The following is a 22,585-nucleotide window of genomic DNA, read 5'->3' as shown; positions in this document are numbered from 1 at the left end:
CCCGGAAGTTATGCAGGAATGCCTACTGAGTGTCAAAAAAATACTTTCTGGCCTTGACAGCCCATGCATCCAAACAGAAAAGTCATATTTGATTGCATTAAACAACATTAAACAATGTTAAACTCATTTTGCATGTTTCTTTGCCACTCGATTTGCCATTCACTTTAAGCATGCGCATATCCTCTATACTTGAGTAAATAAGTAAGTACTTAATTACTTAACACCACTGGTGAATGGAATGTATACATTTCACACATTTGTTTGTGTGCATTTGTACATATGTATGTGTGTGTGTGTGTGTGTGTGTGTGTGTGTGTGTGTGTGTGTGTGTGTGTGTGTGTGTGTGTATGAGAGAGAGAGAGAATGCAAGTGCAGGGTACTGTATGTACATACCGTAGATGTTTGCATGTGTTTGTATGCATTCAGTATAATCGTTGCTGACGGGCAGAAACCTCCTATCTCCATATTAACACACAAGTGTATCAAAAGTAGCAGATCTACAAGCTCTCGAGCTTGTAGATCTGAATCTACTGCTGTTTTTTAATTGAATTAATTGAATGCGTGCCGTGCGCCTCTTTTGGCAGTTGTGTTTGTGTGTGTGTGCTGCTGACATCCCCTTGCACAGTCTGTGTGTGTGTGAGCATGTGCACGTGTGTGTTGCTCTCTCTCTCTCCCCTACGTTTGTGTTCATCCCTGGCTGGCACACGTTGGCTCAGGCATGAGTGCGCCTCATGCATGCATAAGCACGCATTCCTCCCTCCCTCAGAGAGACTCGCTCCTCCAGGCCTCTCGCATTTGCGTGTATGTGTGTGTGTTTGGATGTTTTGTCTGCATTGCCTGTGTTTGTATGTTTTGTCATTGCGCGTGCGTGTGTGTGTGTGCGTGTGCGTGTGCGTGTGCGTGTGCGTGTGCGTGCAGCATTTCCCCCGAGTATTGGGAATGTGCAATGAATTACAATACGTTTAGACACCATTTCATATCAACTTTTTTTGCAGTTTGATAAAGGAAAGTAAGTAATCTTACTGTGTGAATCAAATTGATTGATTTGTAGGCCTGCAAGCAGAATTATAATACTTTATTAATGAAAACATGTGTAACACCACCAGAGGAAAACAATTATAAGCCGAGTGCAAGTCGTCGGTAGTAATTGTTTTGATCGTTTTTGTAATTGGCTGAACTGCTCTGTTATGTATCTACATATTATTATGTCCATGCACATGTCAGAGAATCATGAGCAACACACTGTGGCATCCTCAGTGTCAATGTAACCCAGAGAGTGTATGAATGAGAACCGGGGTCCATTTGGTTCCATTCGTTAGACCAGGGGTCTTCAACGTTTTCCAGTCCAAGGACCCCTTAGCTGAGAGAGAGATGAATCAGGGACCCCCACTACAGATTAAACAGCACTATCATGTTGGATTCAAGTTAATGTGTATTTTCAGACAGTTAACCACTTAAACCCTCAATACTTTTGTCCCTCTACACTAAACCCACTTTTGGCTAAAGTTTCAAGTGGTAATGTAAAAAAAGATCCTATCACAAAGATTTGGCGGCCCCCCTGTAGTAACTGTAAGGACCCCCTAGGGGTCCCGGACCCCCTGTTGAAGACCCCTACGTTAGACCTTTGTTAATTTGCGCGTTGAAATGGACGTGTTAAATTAACAGTATTATGTCACGATTTTTTTCATGGAACCAGAGGCTCGGCCCGACTAGACTAGACTAATTAGCCTACATTTTCGTCCCGGCCCGAAAACGTCGGGTAGGGTCTCGGACAGAGAACTCTAGGGTGGACCCCCCAGTGATGCGTGTTGTTGTTTTGGTGTCTCTCTCTCTCCTATATGACAGAAGGAGCTGGTGGTGCAGGCCGTCCACAAGGACCAGGACGGAGAGAGGGCGTCCGCTCTGTCGCTGTACTGCAGCTCCCTGGAGCACTTTGTCCCCGCCATTCACTGTAAGAGAAGCAACACAACAAACCACACTCACATCCTCCGCCACAAAACAATGGCCTAGTCTTTGTTTCCTTCCACAATAGAACGACAAAATAAACTCAACCCCGACGTAAAAAAAACCCAAACCGTCTCGTCTCTCTCCTTACCCCCCCCCACCCCCCCTCCACTCCAGACGAAACAGACAGACTGCGCAAAGAGACTCTCAGACAAAAGGTAGGCTTTATAAATCCCTCCCCGCCATTCACCATTGTATTGCTTTTTGACTTTTATTTCTTTACATATATTCCGCTGGCTTTGATATGGAATGAATTCTCCTCTATCTGTTCCATATGGTGGGGGATGTGGTGGCCTGCTCAGCTATAACTCCAGCTTAGTGGCCGTTCCCATTGTTTCAGGCGGTGAAGAAAAAACACTGATTTCTGGTTTTCCCCTTAAATTTAGAGTAGCCAATTATTTGTATCCCTTTTTCTCCAAATATATTAACCCTCCCCACATAATTTGTGTTACCACTGCTATTTTAGCAGACGGGCACCACCCAGCCCGTAGGAGTCATTAAGCACAGTGACAAAGATCACCCTCTCTGTCCGAAACGGCCAACTCTGTTCGTACGTTAAGACGTTCGGCCAAGGCAAGCTAGGTTTTGAACCCCTAAGACTTTTCGGTGATGGACCGGTACTTTACCTCTGTACCACCCGAGCACCGACAAAAAATCATTGACACTTGGTCCATGGATGTATGGTTGCTGTTCAGTCAGACACTTTTAGTCAAAACATTTTATTGCAATGATATTGCATTGCATTGTATTTGGGGGTGTGGCTCTGCTCCTGCAATTTTACAATAGACCCTCCAGAAAAACGCAATTATGCGCATAATTGCTTTATTTCAAACAGGGCGCATCACATCGCATAATATGCGCATCGCATAACATAAGATGTTTTCGCATAACATGCAATATTTTCGCATATATCTTATATTTCAGCATATTTTGCATTTCTCCATATGTTCCACCTTTTAGCATATTTCCGCATATTTCACATATTTCAGCATATTTCGCAATGAAAATCTGATAAAAACCCCGCATATTTCATGGCTAAATCAAGGATTTTAGCCCACACAATCAAGGATTTTAGCCCGCGTTTTTCTGGAGGCTCTATACAAGCATGACACAGACTCTGAGATCATAACTCCCTGAAGCAGAGTCTAAAGATACAGTTATTATACGTAAACATGATAATAGACATATGAACCCATTCATAGGGCAGAACCAAAAGATACTCACACAACGTACAACAGATACAGGACGAACATGCATTAAATGACATGCTGACACAGTGAACAGCTAGATGGTACTATGGGAGGTGGAGAGAGTTTGTTCACTGACGAGCTGTCAGTTGTGATAGCATCAGCAAGAGCTGTTGAGCATGTCAGAGGGAATGTCAGTCTTGCGTAGACTTCATAGATTGAACCATTAGGTTCCAGGTCATCACGTGATGGGAGGATGCAGTGTTGATTTCGTCGACTAAAACTATGACGAAAAATGTTGGTGGAGTCACTGATGAAAACTAAATAAAAAACAAATAAAAACGAAGCTACGATGACTAAAGCTAAGACTAAATATATTGACAGTTTCGTCAACAAATAAAAACTAGACTAAAATGTTAGTGAGGGACTAGTGGATCCAGTAGAACGTGTTGCGCTCTGAAAATAGCTGATCTACAAGCTCACAACGCGTCGCGCTGCGACGCGTTGTGAGCTTGTAGATCAGCTATTTTCAGCATGCAACCAAGTGTAAAATCAGCCATTACGACGCCATCAAGGCACCGCCAAAATACATTTTAGTCGACTAAATCAACTGTAGATTTAGTCGACTAAAACTAGATAAAAACCAAAACATTTCAGATGACTACAATATGACTAAAACTAAATGGAATCGTATCAAAATTTGGTGTCAAAATCAACACTGGGAGGATGTATGAGTGTGGAACCGGCTCCACTTCTGAGCCTGCCTGAACTCCCTTTACCAAACTGTCTCTCTCTATACCTAACTATGTCAGTGAGTAATACGTAGTAATACTATGTACCATAGTAATACTAAGTCAGTGAATGCTAAATGAATACTTAGTCAGCCCCCCCCCCACCACCCACCAGAAAATCTCCTTATTTTTCACAGTCTAATGTTGGCAGGTATGACCTTTACTGTTCTTTTCTGTTCTCCTGTCATCCTGCTTTACAGAGTTCAAAACTACACAATCACAAGTCCTTTCTTTTATTGAAATCCTGACAACTGGCAACGATGATTCTGACATTAGTTAAATTTCCGTCTTTCCTTTTTCTCTAAATGACCTTCAGCAACATGTGTTGCTGTCTGAACAATGTGTTTTGATACAGTGGGTCACGTACTGTATGCCAGGTTTTTGAATTCACAGTGTACACATGGAACCAAATGGACCCCCCCCATAACTCTGAGTTACGGGGGGTCCTTGAAATTAACCCTTCAAGACCGGGAACACATCTATGTCACTTTCCGATTTCTTTGGCTATCGAAAAATAGAAGATCTACAAGCTCATAGCGCGGCACCGAGTGCCGCGATATGAGCTTGTAGATCTGCTATTTTTTTTTATTGTGAACATTTGTGCGAATCTTTGAATATACTTTTTTTTTTTTTCAAGCAAACATCTCTAACTCAAATCATTACTTCTGGGGGGTCCCTGGGACAACACATTTTGAGATGGGGGGTCTGCGGCCAAATGCATATCATTTTGGGGGTCCTTGACATGAAAATGTTTGAGAACCACTGATTTTAAAAATTGCTTTAAAAAATATTTCTTCAAAGATTTGCACACATTTTCACTATTTTTTTTTTTAGCAGATCTACAGGCCGAGTGCCGTGCTATGAGCTTGTATATCTGCTATTTTTGAATCGCCAAAGACGCCTAGATGCGTCCCCGGTCTTAATGGGTTAAAAGGTTTGAGAACCACTGGTTTACAGTATGTGATGATGTGACGGTGAATGAGTGTGAGAGAACTTGTGCTAACCCCCTCGCAGGTCAGTCAGTATGTATCCAGAGCGGAGGAGCTGAAGGCCCTCGTGGCTTCAGACAACAGACAGAGCTTTGAGGAGGCCAAGACCACCAGGGACATCCTCCGAGGTAACACACACACACACACACACACACACACACACACACATTCGACCACCAGGGGGACATCCTCGGAGGTAACACACACATTCCATCATGGTGACAGCTAGTAGGCTAAACTGCTCATCTTGTTAACTGCTACTGTTTTGTTTTGTTTGTTTTATGTTTTTTTTTCTTTTTAGTGGCGACTGAAGTTCTCAGTCGCCACTACTGATTTCAGTCACTGAGTGCCGCGCTATGAGCTTGTAGATCTTCTATTTTTGAAAAACATATATATATATATGATAGAAATGTATAAAGAAATGGCTATTTCTCCATTAAGATCGTTCCTTAACCCATTAAGACCTGGAACGCATCTGTGTCACTTTAGATTTCTTTGGCTATTCAAAAGTAGCAGATATACAAGCTCATAGCGCGGCACCGAGTGCCGTGCTATGAGATTGTAGATCTGCTATTTTTGAAAAACATATATATATATGATAGAAATGTATAAAGAAATGGGTATTTTTCCATTAAGACCGTTCCTTAATGGATAAAGTAGTAATATTCAGTATATTATTTTCTTTCGGTTCATTCATCAGGGTGTTGTCTTATTTGATCTTATCTTGAGAATGACGACATCATCTGAATACCACACTTTACCATAAATGACTTCTGAATACAATGTGAATATACTTTGTGATTAAACGGTGTGTGTGAACCTCTAGCTTCCCTATTTTAGAGAGGTAGAACGTTCGGCAAAAATAGCTGGCCTACAAGCTCACAACGGGCTGCAACGGGGGGCGCGCGCTGTGAGCTTGTAAATCAGCTATTTTCGGCAAAGATATTGTGTGGAGGAAAAACAGGAGGGAGGCGGGGGGGCTAGTATATAGAGACCCCTGAGGTCTATACGACGGTCAACTAAGTATATAGGGTTTAAGTGGTTAAGCTCTGATTTATACTTAGTCATATAAGCTGACATGGCATCGCATTGTGAGCTTGTAAATCCCGCTACCTTCGGCGCGGGACACCGTCGTACGACGGAGTATAACGTCTCTGTCGGGTGGAAACCGCATATGTCCAAAAACGTGTTGATTTTCAGGATCCAAATTCAAAAACGGCAAAAGTAGCAGATCCACAAAGCTCAAAAACGCATCGCTTCACGCCGCATTATCTCTCGCAGTGCGTAGAGAGCAACATTGTATTTCATTTATTTTTAAGGCCTTGTGTGGAAAGCTTCCTTTGTACCTATCCTCGCTTTTGAAACCAAAGGTTAATTCAAATGTTTGTTATTCTTTTTCATTATGTATGTATTGTATTTTATATGCTGTTATCAGGGCGTCCTTGAAAAAGAGAGCTTGCTCTCAATGGGCTTCCCTGAATAAATAAAGGAAAAAGAAAGAAAGATTTGGAGCTTAGTAGTTACCTTTTTATGCTTTTTCTGTGACGCTGTAGAATGATCAAGTAGGGGCTTTAATTTACCAAAAAAACACAAAAAAAGGTTAGAGTATGGAGATGGGAGGTTTCTTCTGCCCAGACGGCCATGATAAATTAGGACATTATTTTGTCTTTTGCTGTTTCCAGAAATGTCTGGTGATCGTCCACGTCTTCTGGCTGCCCTCCAGCTGGCCTCCACCGCCATAGCTAAGGTTAGATATGATTACTGCTGGGTGCCACTGACAGGCACGCACGCACACACACACACACACACACACACACACACACACACACACACACACACACACACACACACACACACACACACACACACACACACACACACACACACACACACACACACATACACATACACATACACATACACATACACATACACACACAGAGACAGGGCTAAGATTAACCCATTAACACCGGTCCGGGAACGCATCTGTGTCATTTTTTTAAATTTCTGTGGCTATTCAAAAATAGCAAAAGAAATAGCGCGGCACTCGGTGCTGCGCTATGAGCTTGTAGATCTGCTATTTTTTTTTAAATAACGAAAGTTTGTGCAAATCTTTGAATATATATATTTATTTATTTTTAAAGCGAACATGTATAGCTCAAATCTTTGCTTCTGGGGGATTCTACAAATGTCTTCTACATTTTTCTTTTTTTTTTAACGGATGTTATAATCAGTGGTGCTCAAACCTTTTCATGCCAAGGACCACCCAAAATTATATATTTGGCCGCGGACCCCCATCTCAAAATATTTTGTACCAGGGGAGCAAAGATTTGAGTTACAAATGTTCGCTATAAGAAACATATATATTCAAAGATTTGCACACATTTTCACGATTGTTTTTCGCCCAAAATAGCAGATCTACAAGCTCGTAGTGCTGCACTCGGTACCGCGCTATGAGCTTGTATATCTGCTGTTTTTGGAACAGCCCAAAGAAATAAAAAAGATGACACCGATGCGCTTCCGGACTGAATGGGTTAAAAAGAGAAACGGCACAAGACACATACCAGGACACACAAACTCATCCCCCGCTTGTAGTTTCCCATCTGAACTGCATATTTTTAGATGGCTGGTGAACCAAATGTAAACATATATTTGGTACATGTTTGGTTGCTCTGTTATTACGTTGGCCATGTTCTCTTTCACATAACTCACTCACTGCATCCACTGTCAACACGCTTTAATGCACAGATAGAAGTGTTATTTATATTAGTGACAGAAAAATACAAACGTCAGCCAATACCAATACTTATGCTATTTACGCAGTGTTGGAAAAAGTACTTTTTTAAAAAACTTTAGTAAAAGTATCAATACTGCAATGTAGATATACTCTGTTACAAGAAAAAAAGCCAAGAATTCAAGTATAGGCGTCAAATTATACTTAAGTACTAAAAGTAAAAGTAGTTGTTATGCACAATACAATTTCACGTGTCCAAATGTATAAAAAATCCTTTGAAAATATCCGATCTACAAGCTCACAACGTGTTGCTTTGTGACGCGTTGTGAGCTTGTAGATCGGCTACTTTCAAATAGCCGTGGCTGAAGTGGTTAATGTATGCTTTACAAAGTAACTGGTAACTAAAGTTTTCAAATAATTGTAGAGAGTAAAAGTACAATATTTGCCTCTGAGATGTAGTTGGAAACACTCCAGTAAAGTAAAAATACATCAAAATGGTACTTAACACATTGACTGCCAGAATTATTTCAGATTTTTTGCAGTTTATTACCAGGGGTTTTTACATTGAACAAAAAAAAGTACTCAGAAGCCGAGATACAGCATTTTTAAGTTTTAAGTTAACAAGGAAGTGGATAGGAGTCTAAATCTTTGAAAAATCATATCTCCTTGGTCTTTGGGCCAAATTAAAAAAATATATATTATTATTATTATTATTATTATTATTATTTTCTAAAAACGCATATATGCGTTCTTGGCAAGCAATGTGTTGTACAGTACTTGAGTACATGTTACTTTCCACCACTGTATTTATGTTTATATCAGTTTCAATTGTATATGTGTAATGATTAAATCCATCAACAAAACTTTAACGTAAATGAAGCTAAAGCAGGATTAATTTCTTATCACATCCCTCAAAATAATTCTTTGTCCATATTTGTAACCTAACCACGGTGGCTAAATCTATTAGAACAAGCACACAACCCGCGATAAACTGCGACCGGTGGCCAATGATGGCAAATATAACTTTTATTAGAAGATACAGGTATTTGCATGATACATTGGTTGCAGCTATATCTAAAATGACAAGAACGTCACAATGTTTTATGCTGTCTAGACAACATAATGAGGACATACATACTTACTCACTAGCAGCTAACTTGCGCCTCACAAATCTCCCAAAATGATCTATAGCAGTGGTTCCCAAACCTTTCAGCTCAAGACTCAAGAGGAGAATTATGTTTTGTCTCCCCGGCACCCAAACTTACAAAAGTACATTATGAACTAAAAGACGACTTCACCCATTTTCAACCTATCTTCATATAATTGGTCCTCACTAATGCTCATTATAATATGGTCAAAGTTTTGTCTACTCGGTCCGTGTCTCAGAAGGAGGGCTGTGTGGACAGTTCAGAAACCCGCCTACCAGTGACATCATCGATGGGGAATTCAAGCTAATAGAAACTGCAGGCTTTCTATTCCTGGAAAGTTAGCATGCTGTAATGGAAACCATTGTTCTCACGTTAATACAAATCTAAATTAAAAGATCTTGTTTGAAAAAAAAAACCTGCCTAACGATGATGTCACTGGTAGGCCGTTTTCTGAAGTGTCCACAGCCCTCCTCTGAGACACAGACCGAGTACATTTTTTTTATTTACCATTTTATCATGAGCATTAGTGATGACCAATTATATGAAGATAGGTTGTGAATGGGTGTCGTCCTTTATCCACTTAAGCCCTATTTCAAAAATTGTTAAAATAGGCGACCTAAAAGTCCACAACGTGTCGCATCGTTACGCGTTGAGCTTGTAGATGGAACCACTTAATTTGTTATTTTGTAAAATCTTTTAAAATAATAATTACAAATGTGTTAAAAGGAAACGTAAAAAAAGGGGTAATTGTAAATATGAAATCAAATACAAATGAGATTTCCGGGGGGGATAGTTTACCAGCCTAGGACTAACCACTCTCCCTCTTTAAAAACACAGCATGTGTTCTCCAACGTGTCTACTGGACTAGTATGCATTAGTATTTTATTTATGGTAATATTATTGACCACTCATTTTGTGTGTCCTTGGCAAAAAATATAGTTTGAGGAAAATGTCCATCACAAGCCCAGGGGTTGATTACCCCTGATTGTGACTCACCCAAAGTGAGTCACACTCGCAACATATTCATACAGGATACAGCACCAAAGAACAGCTTTAGGCTAATAGTGGAAAAACTAACTGTTGTTTATGCTGACCGAGTGCAAAGTCAGGATCCTGGTCCTGGTGGTATACGTGTAATAATCAGTTGAGAAACACTCTGTTCTGTTGCGCGTGGTGGTTGAGTTTTAGCATGTTTTTTTTCCCTAACGTTCCTGTGTTTCATTCCAGGAGCAAAGTGGACTGGACGAGAACGATGCACTGGACCTCTACCAGCAGTGTCTTGGAGAGCTATTACTAGCACTCGCAGGTACATAGACTCCTATTAGCATTTGTTTCTTTATGTTTAAGTTCCTTATTTAAAGTTCGAAAATGTCGCGCGAACAACCCGCCCTCCCGTCCTGTGTACGTTCCTGTTCGCGGCAATGAACTAGTTCTTTTGAACAAATCGATCATGAACGACCCATGACTGATTCTGATTTGGATTCCATAGTAGTCAGCATGTCTTCTAATAGATGTATGTCACACACTGAAAATAGGCCATCTACAAGCTTACAATGACCCGTTGTCACTTGTGGATAGCCTATTTTCGGTTATTAGTTATTTTATTAGTATTAGTGGTCAAACTAGCAATAGAAAGCATGTTCAATCTTCCAGAAAAAAATATATTTCATAAAAGCAAAGGTTTATTTCATAATCCTTTCATGCTGTTTCACAAATCGCTGATCAGGACTTTTTTTTTTTTTTCAATCGTGATATTTTATTTAGCTTTAATCCATGTGAGCCAGGAATGATTTTCAGAGCTCGTGATGGAGTTTCACATTCATATAGTAACTTAAATGTTAACCACTAAACGGCTCCAATGAATAATCACTCAGGGGTTAACCACTTCATTCCCAAGTAGCACTTAATTGCACGACGAATAGCGGAAATAAACCGATACGACCCGTCGTGAGCTTGTAGATCTACGTAAAGGAAGTATTCGCACATCCATTTCATTGGGATGCAGGTGCGTTGGACAGTGAAAACTGAAGCAAACATGAACAACAATATTTTGTCCTGCACACTGTTCTTGCTCAGCAGCCTCTGCTTTTATTCAAATTGACAGACGTTTCGCTATCCATCAAGAGCGTCTTAAGATACTCTTGATGAGGGTCCAGTGGGAGCGAAACGTCTGTCAATTTGAATAAAAGCAGAGGCTGTGCTGAGCAAGAGCAGCAGTGTGCGGGATTTTTTTGTTCATGAAAAAAACAAAATCATGTTTGCTTGAGCTTGTAGATCTGCCATTTTCACAATCTCTTTGACAATTTATGCGCCTATAATGACATCCCCGAAATAGGGACGTCATGTTGAAAGTTGTTACGTGCCTGATTGTAAAGGTCACACACACACACACACACTAGTTGCTGAGGGAGGAAAGCCGTGCTACTCCCGTCACACGATGGCGTCCGCTCGCCGAAACGAGCCGACCTTCAAGCTTAACATCGCGACATCGCTTTCAAACCTTGTTTGGGGTCATTTAGTCGTTTCAAGTTGCTTGATTCAGTATTAAGCCATTAAGACCGGGAACGCATCTGTGTCGTTTTAGATTTCTTTTGGCTATTGAAAAACAGCAGATCTACAAGCTCATATCGGCTATGAGCTTGTAGAAAAAAAAAATGTGAAGATTTGTGCAAATCTTTGAATATATATATTTTTTTTTAAAAGCAAACTTTTGTAACTCAAATCTTTGCTTCTGGGGGGTCCCTGGAACAAAATATCAGCCAAATACATATCAATTTGGGGGTCCTTGACATGAAAAAATGTGAGCACCACTGATATCTATAGTAACATACGTTTTTTTCAAAAAACTGTTAGGATTTAGAGGATATTTGTAGATGCGTTCGCGGATTGAATGAGTTAATAATGAAAAGAGTAATAAAAAAAACATGGCCCCCTCACGCATTAGGACGGCAGTATGAGTCACCAGAACCAAGGACGGGTGTTTTCGGTGAATCCATCATGATTAAAACGGGAGTTTGAAGTTACAATGGGTTTGTATAGGAAGGGGGCGTGTCTGATGAATGAATATCAAATATCTAAATACTGAATCAAGCAACTTAAAAGACTGTCTGGGGTGCAACACAAAACCCCAAACATGTTTGAAAGTGAAATCCCTTTAAGATCTTTTCTCGCCTGCGCTAAATTAATATAAATCGGGCGTTTACACGTAGGACCACCATGGAAACAAGTCCCCGGGACTTTTTTTGTGTTATCCATTTAGCTTTAATGTCTTACTGTACCACGTGCCGTTTACATTTCTGACTAATAAAGTATTCAATCAATAAAAAAAACAGACACGTTCTGGTTCAAAACAGTTAACTATCGGTCACAAGCCTGCTCTGACCGTTGCTTGACCGCTAAAAGCCGCTCTCTCCCAGCCCATAAACACAGTGTGGTCTGCCAAAAGGGACAGACAGACCGTCTTTGACTTTTCTGCATTTGGAATCTGCCATTTACAGTCCATCAGATACTCCTCTGTGTTCATGTGTAAGTGTATGTATGTTTTTATCCATTTGTGTGTGTGTGTGTGTGTGTATGAGTGAGTGTGCCCTAATTATGGTTGATATGTGAGAGAGAACGTGTGTGTGTGTGTGTGTGTGTGTGTGTGTGTGTGTGTGTGTGTGTGTGTGTGTGTGTGTGTGTGTGTGTGTGTGTGTGTGTTTGTGTGTGTGTGTGTGTGTGTGTGTGTGTGTGTGTGTGTGTGTGTGTGTGTGTGTGTGTGTGTGTGTGTGTGTGTGTGTGTGTGTGTGTGTGTGTGTGTGTGTGTGTGTGTGTGTGTGTGTGTGTGTGTGTGTGTGTGTGTGTGTGTGTGTGCGCGAGATGGGAGTTTAATGATTGTGTATGTGTTCGTGTATTAGAGAGAGAGAGCATGTCATTATTATTAGAGATGGTGATGATGGTTTAAATGATGGTTCCCTCTCTCCCATGATCCTGTCTGTTTGTCTGTCTGTCTGTCTGTCTGTCTGTCTGTCTGTCTGTCTGTCTGTCTGTCTGTCTGTCTGTCTGTCTGCCTGCCTGCCTGCCTGTATCTTCTTGGGTTGGGTTTGGAGGGGGGGGTGAGGCTTAGAAAAAAAGAGAGAGAGACAGAGAGAGAGAGTGGGACGGTAAGAGAGAGACAGTCTCTTCAATAATGACAGAGCATGAAAGAATGAGGGAGAGAGAGAAAGGGAGAGAGAGGCTGAAAGAGACATACAGTGACAGGCAGACTAAAAAGTCATGTGAGCGAGAGACAGACTCAGAGAGAGAGAGAGAGAGAGAGCTCTGCAGCCTGGCGCCTATTAGCTCCGGCTCCGTCATGACCTCATGCGGGAGAGATGGTCCTAATGGAAGACGTTCGCTGGAGCCATCCATCCAGATGTGGCTCAGAGCCTGTAGAGGATGAATCCCTGTGCCAGCAGCCTGTGTGTGTGTGTGTGTGTGTGTGTGTGTGTGTGTGTGTGTGTGTGTGTGTGTGTGTGTGTGTGTGTGTGTGTGTGTGTGTGTGGTATCGAGAGCCCCTGCCATCTGGTTCCCATTGACGGCGCACAGTTCATTTCTCTGTGTTATTACACACTGGAAACAAATAAAAACTATTATCTCTGTAGAGAAGTGCTCCAATCATTCTGCATTCCCTGTGCTCTACCCCCCCTCCCCCTCCCCCTCTCCTCTCCATGGTCAGGGGGCCGTGTCTCTCTCTCTCTGTGTGTGGGACAGCACACAACACCAGAGAGAGAAGAGAGAGTGTGTGTGTGGGGGGGGGGGCACTAGCCCTTTGTTTGGCCACCGGTGGGTCTTTTGTTGCGTGGCTTCCCAACATGCTTTGCTACAAGAGAATCTCTCTCTCTCTCTCTCTCTCTCTCTCTCTCTCTCTCTCTCTCTCTCTCTCTCTCTCTCTCTCTCTCTCTCTCTCTCTCTCTCTCTCTCTCTCTCTCTCTCTCTCTCTCTCTCTCTCTCTCTCTCTCTCTCTCTCTCTCTCTAATTGATAAAAGACTGGCCCAGTTCAGAGTGATTTCCTCTCCCTCACACGGAGCACCCTGGTCGAGTCGACACGCTAGCAAAACCCCAAACCCAGCTCTGTAAATTACCTCTCCTTGTGCAAACACAAATGATTGGGTAGAAGACCAATGATCCATCTCTCTCTGTTCTCTCTGTGTTCTCTGTTCTCTCCTCCAATCTCTCTCTGTCTGCGTCCCCTCATTATTCTCTGTACCCTTGTTCTGTCTCTCTGTGTGTGTGTGTGTGTGTGTGTGTGTGTGTGTGTGTGTGTGTGTGTGTGTGTGTGTGCCAGCCGAGTCGCAGGGCCGCAGGAGAGAGCTGCTCCATGGCGAGGTGAGTGGGCGGGCGGGTAGAGGGTGAGGGTCGGGGGAAGGCCTTCTGCCTGAGTGCCCACTGTAAGAACGTCCATATAATTTATATGGCCTTAATGTCCTCCAAGCCCCCCGGGGACCAGTGGTGGAAAATGTACTCAATCGCTTTATTTGAAGTAAAAGTATCAATGCTGCAGTGTAGAAATACTCCGTTACAAGTAAAAGTCCGGAATTCTAAATTTACTTGAGTAAAAGAACAAAAGTGTTGGCAACAAAATGTACTTAAAGTACCAAAACTAAAAGGTACTCGTTTTGCAGAATGTCCCATTTCAAGTTTTCAAATTTGTGAAAATCTTTTGAAAATAGCAGATCTACTAGCTCACAATGCGTCGCATCGCGACGCATTGTGGGCTTGCAGATCGGCTATTTTCAAATGGCCGAAATGTATGCAGAGCTGAAGTGGTTAATGTATGTTTTGTATTAATAATCAAAATCTACAAAGTAACTAGTAACTAAAGTTTTCAAATAATTGTAGTGGAGTAAAAGTACAATATTTGGATCCGAGATGTAGTGGAGTAGAAGTAGAAGTATTGGAAATCGGAAATACTGAAGTAAATTGTACTTAAGTACAGTACTTAAGTAAATGTACCTAGTTACTTTCCACCACTGCCTCCAAGCCCATCGGGGAGCACAGCTAGCTAGCTCTGACACTGTGTACTCCCTCCCTCCTCCCTTGCATTCACACGTGAATGTTTTCCATAGTATAGAAGGAGAATAACATGATCCATCAACCAGATTGCTGCTTCCTAACACACATAGATCTTTATAATAGGATCCTTGAGCTCTACTCTCTCCGTTAAAAGAAGCCTGAGTTGTGTTACGGGTGGGTGCCGCGCAACCGAAATAAATAGCTGATCAACAAGCCCCGCACGCATTGTGAACTATTTTCGGGGTGTGCGGCGCCCATTGCGCAACCGGGTATAAATCAGACATTAACCCATCCCTGAGTACAACCGTGAGCTGCATTGGCCCTGTTGTTGTGCAGCCATTTTAAATAACATGCCTTTTAACCACTTTAAGCCCTGTACACATAAGTGCCGCGCTATGAGCTTGTATATCTGCTATTTTTGAATAGCCAAAGTATAAAATACTTGAATGGGTTAAGCCCTGTACACATAAGGCCTCTTGCCTAGGCCTTTTTTTACTATTTTGAAAAACATTTTAAAATATTTCAAATAGCCGATCTACATCGACACGTTGTGAGCTTGTAGATTGGCTCTTTGAACTATTTTAGAATGTTTTTTAAAATATTGAAAAAAGCCGTAAGGGAGGGGGGTAAACGGCAAGATAGGGCCCTTGATAGCTAAATTTGCCGGGTTTTTTTTACTGCTATTTTTGAACATTTTGATGTGGTTCAGGTATCAGATTGTGCTGGCAGCCTGCCAACTGCCTCTGAGCATCATTAATATATATTCTACGGTTTTGTATAGTATAGCACAGGGGTGATGCAACTTTGAGGATGGAGAGGGCAACTATATTTCCACACTCACTCCAGGGGGCTACATTGAATATACTGTCGGACAGACACCTCTTATTTCCGTATTTTAACTTTTTTCGTAAATTAATCCTGTACTTCGCCATTCTATGTCGCACAAAAGTAGCAAAAATAGCCGATCTACAAGCTCAAAACGCGTCGCAGCGCGACGTGTTTTGAGCTTGTAGATTTGCTATTTTTGAATTGGAATCCTGACATTTATTTTTGCTATTTTTGAATTGGAATTCTGAAAAGTAACATTTTTATTTAATTTCAAATGCATTTAGTTATACTTATGTTAACTTTATGAACTTAAATACAAATACATTGGACATAAAATAGACAATGGAATTTTAAATACTAGTCATTAAGCTACTAATATAGACTGAAGTAATTAAAGCGGGTCACGTTTGCATGTTTGGAATTGTAACAGCTGAAATCAATAATATATCAGTATACCTAATATTAACCTGCGGGCCGCATTAACTGAAGGTGGGGGCCGCATGTGGCCCCCCGGGCCGCCAGTTGCCCATGTATGGTATAGCACATTCTGTGAGGTGCATTTCAAACTCCCAGGAGCTTCAGAGAGGGGGAAACAAAAACATTCCAAACATACAGAAAGTTGAATAAATCGTATTTCAAAACAGTGCTAAAGAGTACAATCGTTGCTGTCAGGCAGAAACCTCTTCTCTCCATATTCTAACTTTTTGTGTTTTTTCCCCATAAATTAACACCCTACTCGATCATACCACAGCGTCACACAAAAGTATCAAAAGTAGCAGATCCACAAGCTCGAAACACGGCGCAAAGCGACACGTTTTGAGCTCGCTGTTTTGGAATTAGAATCCCTAAAAGTTACAGTTAGAGTTTTTTTTCTCCACCAGACAGAGACGATATTACAAATGGTGGCAAAAAAAAAATCTGCGCCGTTTCTCTGTGCAAACGAAGGCATTTGTTACACATTGTTTTAGCCAGAAACCCAGCCAACAACAGACAACAGAATTTCAACAACAAACCCCAGAGAGGGCTGGGGTGTGTGTGTGTGTGTGTGGGGGGGGGGAGTGGGCCCCCTTAGACCTCCCTATTTGAAGTTTTATGGGAGCCTGGCTTAAGTAAATTCAGATGCGGCTGTAATAATTTAGCACAGTGCTTGGGGGAGAAAGGGGAGGGGGGGGTTCTGAAGATGGAAAGCGTGTGTGTGAGAAGCCCAGAGAGAGAGAGAGAGTCGGTTCGACACATGCCGCTGGGGAAGGGCCTCCCTGTGTGTGTGTGTGTGTGTGTGTGTGTGTGTTTGAGATGTATACTGTAAAGTACGGAGTTTTAGCCGCCCCCCTCATGCCCCAGAGCCGTAATTCCCACTCAGCAGCCAGGCTTAGCCTGCAGAGGCCACAGCACAACCAGCCTTGATCTAGCTGGTAGGTTAATACGCTTTCATCACGGACAGGACAGACGTATAATCTCAGGAATCATGGTATCTTAATAACATTTTTCAGGACCTGTACTGCATGTACTGTACTGTATGTGGGGTGGTCCCTCCCCCCCCCAGTCCTTGAACTATTGGGATATACAGTACAGTTTCTTTAACCATATGACACTGCGTTTTAATGAACAATTAATGTCAATGTAATGTAAATACACCAAACTTAGCAATGATGCTAATTTTCATCCGCAGTCCCCACAAAAAGCAACAATAGAGTATATTACATTACAAACGAAAACAGAGGTACATATGGGGCGTTAATGGTGATAATGGGCAAACATTCAGTGATAATAGCGGATCTACAAGCTCAATCAACGTGTTGTGAGCTTGTAGCCTACATTGTCTGTCTGTCTGTTTTCTGCAAAAGTGATTTTGTGGGGAAAAAGGAGGGGGCCGAGTTCAGATCCCTGGGGGGACCCTGTTCAATGAAGTATATGTGTTTTTTAAGTGGCTACGTTTGTTCAAAACTGTTTCCACATTACGAGCTAGAGAGCATGTGCTTCTTTGCCTCTATGTCAGGGGTCTTCAACGTTCTTCAGCCCAAGGACCCCACAGCTGAGAGAAATATGGAACAAGGACCCCCGCACTACATATCGCATAAAATAGTGTTGGAGATTACACTTTTTCATAGATTTCATAGCATATTTCATAGACTTATTTGACAGCATTATCATTGTGTTGGGTTCATGTTAATGTGTATTTTCAGACAGTTAAACACTTAAACCCCCTTAAAACTTGTACTTGGTTTTCTCTTTTTTCCCTCTACACCAAACCTCTTTGCCAAAAATAGCCGATTTACAAGCTCTTGTGAGCTTGTAGATCTGCTATTTTCAGTAATGTTCCCCTCAAATAGGAATGCTAGGGTTAAAGTGGTTAATGTTAAAAAAAAAAATCTATCGCACAAAGATTTGGCCCCCCTTGTAGTAGCTTTGAGGACCCCCTAGGGGTCACGGACCCCCTGTTGAAGACCCCTGCTCTATATGCTAATCATCATTACTGAATGCAAAAGCAGCCATGTTGCTTTTAGAGTCACCAGTTTACCAGACTGGTTATACTAATGGTTATGTAATGTAATTGTATAAACTATTAACCGTGGGTCTCTTGTTATTATCTGGTTACTACTGGTTATAGTAAATCGTCTCTGTCAGGCTGAAACCTCTACTACCATCTACTGTATATTCAAAATGATTGTGCTTTTTCGTACATTAAAGGAGTAGTTCACCCAAAAAAATAATTAATTTACACACCAATTACACACCCCACAAAGCCACAGAGTTTTTGTCGCATTACTAACCCATTTAGACCTGAGGCCGATTCTAAAAACGCCTTCTAAATCCTGAAGTTTTCTGAAGAACTTCAAATATTTATAAAAAAAATCACACCCAGTGTGAAGTGGGCGGTGTGGTCATCACAGTGGTCATCACAGACCCATGACTCACTTAAAAAAAAACATAAATGTGTTTTTTTTAAGTGCATAGTCCTATTTATCGGACTATGCACATGTGTCATGTGTCTCGCTAGCCAATCACAGTGCTGAATAGAGTCAGCCAACCACAGTGCAGCTAGTGGTCATCACAGTGATGGAAGCTCACTTAAAGAAAAGTATAGATTTGCATTGAATGTGTAGGGGTTAGGGGTGTACAATGGGTGGCCAATCACAGTGCAGGGTTAGGGGGGTACAATGAGTGGCCAATCACAGTGCAGCAAATGTCAATGTCCCAACCTCACATATAGGGGCGGTTACACCGCCCAAAAATGACAAAAAACTTATGTTGCTATATACTGTACATAGCAACAACAACCCCAAAAAGGGTTCCTGTCTTGAAAGCTATAGTTACAAATAGGGGTTCCCGCCCTACTAAGCCAATAATTAGATGACGGCAGAGTCTCCATTGAGTCTCCTATTGACTGATGACCTGATCATCAAATTATTGGCTTAGTAATGCGACAAAAACAAAACGATCTCCATGAATTCAAGGCTTCATGGAATGTGTAATTGATAGAAAATAAGCAATTTTTTGGGTGAACTACTCCTTTAACGCCCTACTTGATCATACTACAGCGTCACACAAAAGTGTCAAAAGAAGCAGACCTACAAGCTCGAAACGCGGCGCGAGGCGGCGCGTTTCGAGCTTGTAGATCTGCTACTTTTGAATTTGAATCGTGAAAAGTAACAGCTTTTGGACATGTGAGGTTTCCACCCGACAGAGACGAAATGAGAAGGGAAGGCGTGATAATACAAATTCCATTCAAGGAGCTTTATTGGCATCACAAAGCAAAAAGGGGGTTCTTCAGGCCAAACCCATAGGACCGTTCCCACGTCAATGCTGAACTTCACAGGACCTCTCTTTAGAAAGACCTTGCATAAGGAGCTTATAGGGCTAATGTATATTTTAAATAATTTCTGAAAACACCCTCTGTTAGTTTTTACTACGTTATTTTTGTGCTGTTATTTAACCACTTAAACCCTATTTACTTAGCTGACTGGTTTCCCAAGGGCTCCATACTACTACTACTAGGCCGGCTTCTGTTTTCGCTCCACGCTAAACTATCTCTGCCGAAAACAGCCGATCTACAAGGTCACAAAGCGTCGTGCTTTGCGGCTCGTTCTGAGCTTGTAGATTGTGCTTTTTTTTGTTGAGTGTTGGCTCCAGAATAGGGATGCTATTGCTAGAGTTAAAGTGATCAAATTATGTATTTATTATTCTCTTTCTCATTCTTGTTAATTTTATTTTGTAGCGATGCAGGCAGACATATTATGCATTAACTTAACACATGGCATTCCTTTCCCCCAGATTAAAAGCCTTATGACCAGGGCTGAATACCTCAAAGAACAGATCAAGGTAAGAGTTTGTTACAAAAAATCCCGACAGGTTTATAATTATCTGTTATTATCCCATTTAATCCGGTAACGCATCTGTGTCACTTTAGATTTCTTTCGCTATGAAAAAATAGCAGATATACAAGCTCATAGCGTGCCACTCGGTGCCACGCTATGAGCTTGTATATCTGCTATTTTTGAAAAGAAAAATCGTGAAAATGTGTGCAAATCTTTGAATATATATATACATTTTAACTCAAATCTTTGTTTCTGCAAGGGGGTCCCTGGAACAAAATATTTTGAGGTGGGGGGGCCCGCGTGCCAAATATATATCATTTTGGGTGGTCCTTGACATGAGAAAGTTTAGAACCACTGATATTATAGCAACATACGTTTAAAAAAACTGTTTTAGAAGACATTTGTAGAACCCCCAGAATCAAAGATTTGAGTAAAAAAATGTTGCTTTAAAAAACAAAGATTTTCACATTTTTTTAAAAATCTGCTATTTCTGAATATCCCAAAGTATAATAGCTATAGCTAAAATTTTAGAATGACACAGTATGCGTTCCCGGAATGAATGGGTTAATGTTTGCTGAATTTTTATTTCAATGGTCTGTTTGTTTTTCAGATGCAGGAGACTCAGAAGGATGTGTCACTAGCAAGAGAACCACTGTCAGAATCTGTCAGAAGCTGTAAGTGTCTACGTTGTTGTACCGGTACTCTTAAGCATTGGTTCTCAAAGTGGGGTCCGGGGACTCCCAGGGGTCCTTTTGGGGGGTCCTCTAGCAAAAGTAGTTAACATACAGTAGCGTCACAATCATTTTAACCACTTTATCCATTTATACATGTATGTTTGTGTTTGCTATAAAACAAATATACGTATAGCAGATCTGCAAGCTCACATAATCTCCCTAATAAGCTGCTATTTTGTAAAATGTTTAATATTTCCAAAATATGTCAAATGTTTTTTTTGTTTTTTTTTTTCATAAATCTTCTCTTCTTGGGGTCACCTGGCACAAAACCCATTCAGATGGGGGTCCTCGGCCAAATACATACATAAGTGTAACCACTTTAACCATTATTTTATACTTTGGCTATTCAAAAATGGCAGATATACAAGCTCTGCCGCGGTAAGAGCTTGTAGATCTGCTATTTTTGAAGAATCATGAACATTTCTGCAAAAATAAATGTTGCTTTAAAGAATATATACATTCAAAGAGAATGTATATATTTTTTAAATCAACATTTTTTTTGGTCAAATCTTTGCTTCTCTGGGGGTCCCTGGAACAAAATATTTTAAGATGGGGGTCCTCGGCCAAATACATATCAATTTGGGGGTTCCTTGACATGAAAAAGTTTGAGAACCACAGCTCTAAAGTGTGTGTGTGCATGCATGTGTGCATGCGTGTGTGTGTGTGTGTGTGTGTGTGTGTGTGTGTGTGTGTGTGTGTGTGTGTGTGTGTGTGTGTGTGTGTGTGTGTGTGTGTGTGTGTGTGTGTGTGTGTGTGTGTGTGTGTGTGTGTCACCCCACTTTCTGACAGCCCTGCAGCCACACTGATCAATGACTATATTAGAGAGTTTAAATGGAGGTCTTTTTCCACTAGTAAAACATGAGTGTTTCTCTCGGGGCGTACAGGGGGAGGGGGGTGGGGGGTTGGGGGGGCGTACTGCCCCCCCCCCCCCCCCCCATGGGAGCGTCTGGCTCTTTGATTTCACCCCTGTGCAGCCGGGGGCCAACGCCGTCCTCTGGCCTCTTGTAAAACCTGCCTTGTGAAAGAGAGACTCGCTTCTAACCAAGAACACTCATCCTCACACACACACACACACACCACATGTAACACAATCCCTCTCTCTCAACCCACACGCCATATAATCCTCCCCCTGCATGTTAATTTTGTTAAAATATTATTTAACATTCATTTCCCGTGTGTGTGTGTGTGTGTGTGTGTGTGTGTGTGTGTGTGTGTGTGTGTGTGTGTGTGTGTGTGTGTGTGTGTGTGTGTGTGTGTGTGTGTGTGTGTGTGTGTGTGTGTGTGTGTGTGTGTGTGTGTGTGTGCTTGCGCGCGCGTGTGTGTGTTTGTTTGTTTGTTTGTTTGTTTGTTTGTGTGCGTGTGTCTGTGCGCGTGCGTCCACTTCCACTATACATGCACACGGCCTGATTTTTGAAAAAAAAAGCTCAGCTACTGGATAGATGGATAGTATAGCGATGTCTGAAGCCAGACAATATCCTGTGTCTTCTGTCAGGAATTCCTGAGGAATTATGGATGAAAAAAAAATGAGGGGGAGGAAGAGGAAGGGGGGTGGGGGGGGGGGTGTCAGAGAGAATGTGGAGGAGGCTCCAGTTTCATGCAGAACGTGGCTTCTTCTTCCTGGTCTCTGGTGTTATTTTAACACACCCACGCGGCCAAGCCGTGTCGCGCTGGCCTCCTGCCAGCGAGCAGCTGTCTGTCTGTGTGTGCCGTAGGGTCACAGCTACGCCCAGCACTGTCTGGTGACCTTAAAGTACACCAGACAGACATAAACTTCCACCAAGTCTAGCAGGGGAAACTAATCCTACTAAAGCACTGTCACAC

The 22,585-nt window shown here is 41.7% G+C and overlaps 1 protein-coding gene across 4 annotated transcripts in view; it reads left to right on the top strand.

Moving 5' to 3' along the window:
• Positions 1 to 22,585, top strand: part of ulk3 (unc-51 like kinase 3) — a 37,015-nt gene that overhangs the window by 11,059 nt on the left and 3,371 nt on the right. For 3 of the 4 annotated variants that reach the window (XM_084051558.1, XM_084051559.1, XM_084051561.1), the window contains 8 exons: positions 1,846 to 1,951; positions 2,122 to 2,162; positions 4,997 to 5,099; positions 6,654 to 6,718; positions 10,081 to 10,159; positions 14,159 to 14,199; positions 19,987 to 20,034; positions 20,641 to 20,704. In XM_084051558.1, the coding sequence (XP_083907684.1) occupies positions 1,846 to 1,951; positions 2,122 to 2,162; positions 4,997 to 5,099; positions 6,654 to 6,718; positions 10,081 to 10,159; positions 14,159 to 14,199; positions 19,987 to 20,034; positions 20,641 to 20,704 (547 nt within the window). Of the gene's footprint in view, positions 1 to 1,845; positions 1,952 to 2,121; positions 2,163 to 4,996; positions 5,100 to 6,653; positions 6,719 to 10,080; positions 10,160 to 14,158; positions 14,200 to 19,986; positions 20,035 to 20,640; positions 20,705 to 22,585 lie in introns of those variants that run through there. The other variant, XM_084051560.1, reaches the window with a different exon arrangement.

The sequence above is a fragment of the Gymnoscopelus microlampas genome, assembly GCF_963454915.1.
Source record: "Gymnoscopelus microlampas genome assembly, chromosome: 1".
Taxonomy (NCBI): Eukaryota; Metazoa; Chordata; class Actinopteri; order Myctophiformes; family Myctophidae; genus Gymnoscopelus; species Gymnoscopelus microlampas.
The sequence above is the reverse complement of the archived record's forward strand: the minus strand, read 5'-3'. Positions and strand labels throughout refer to the sequence as shown.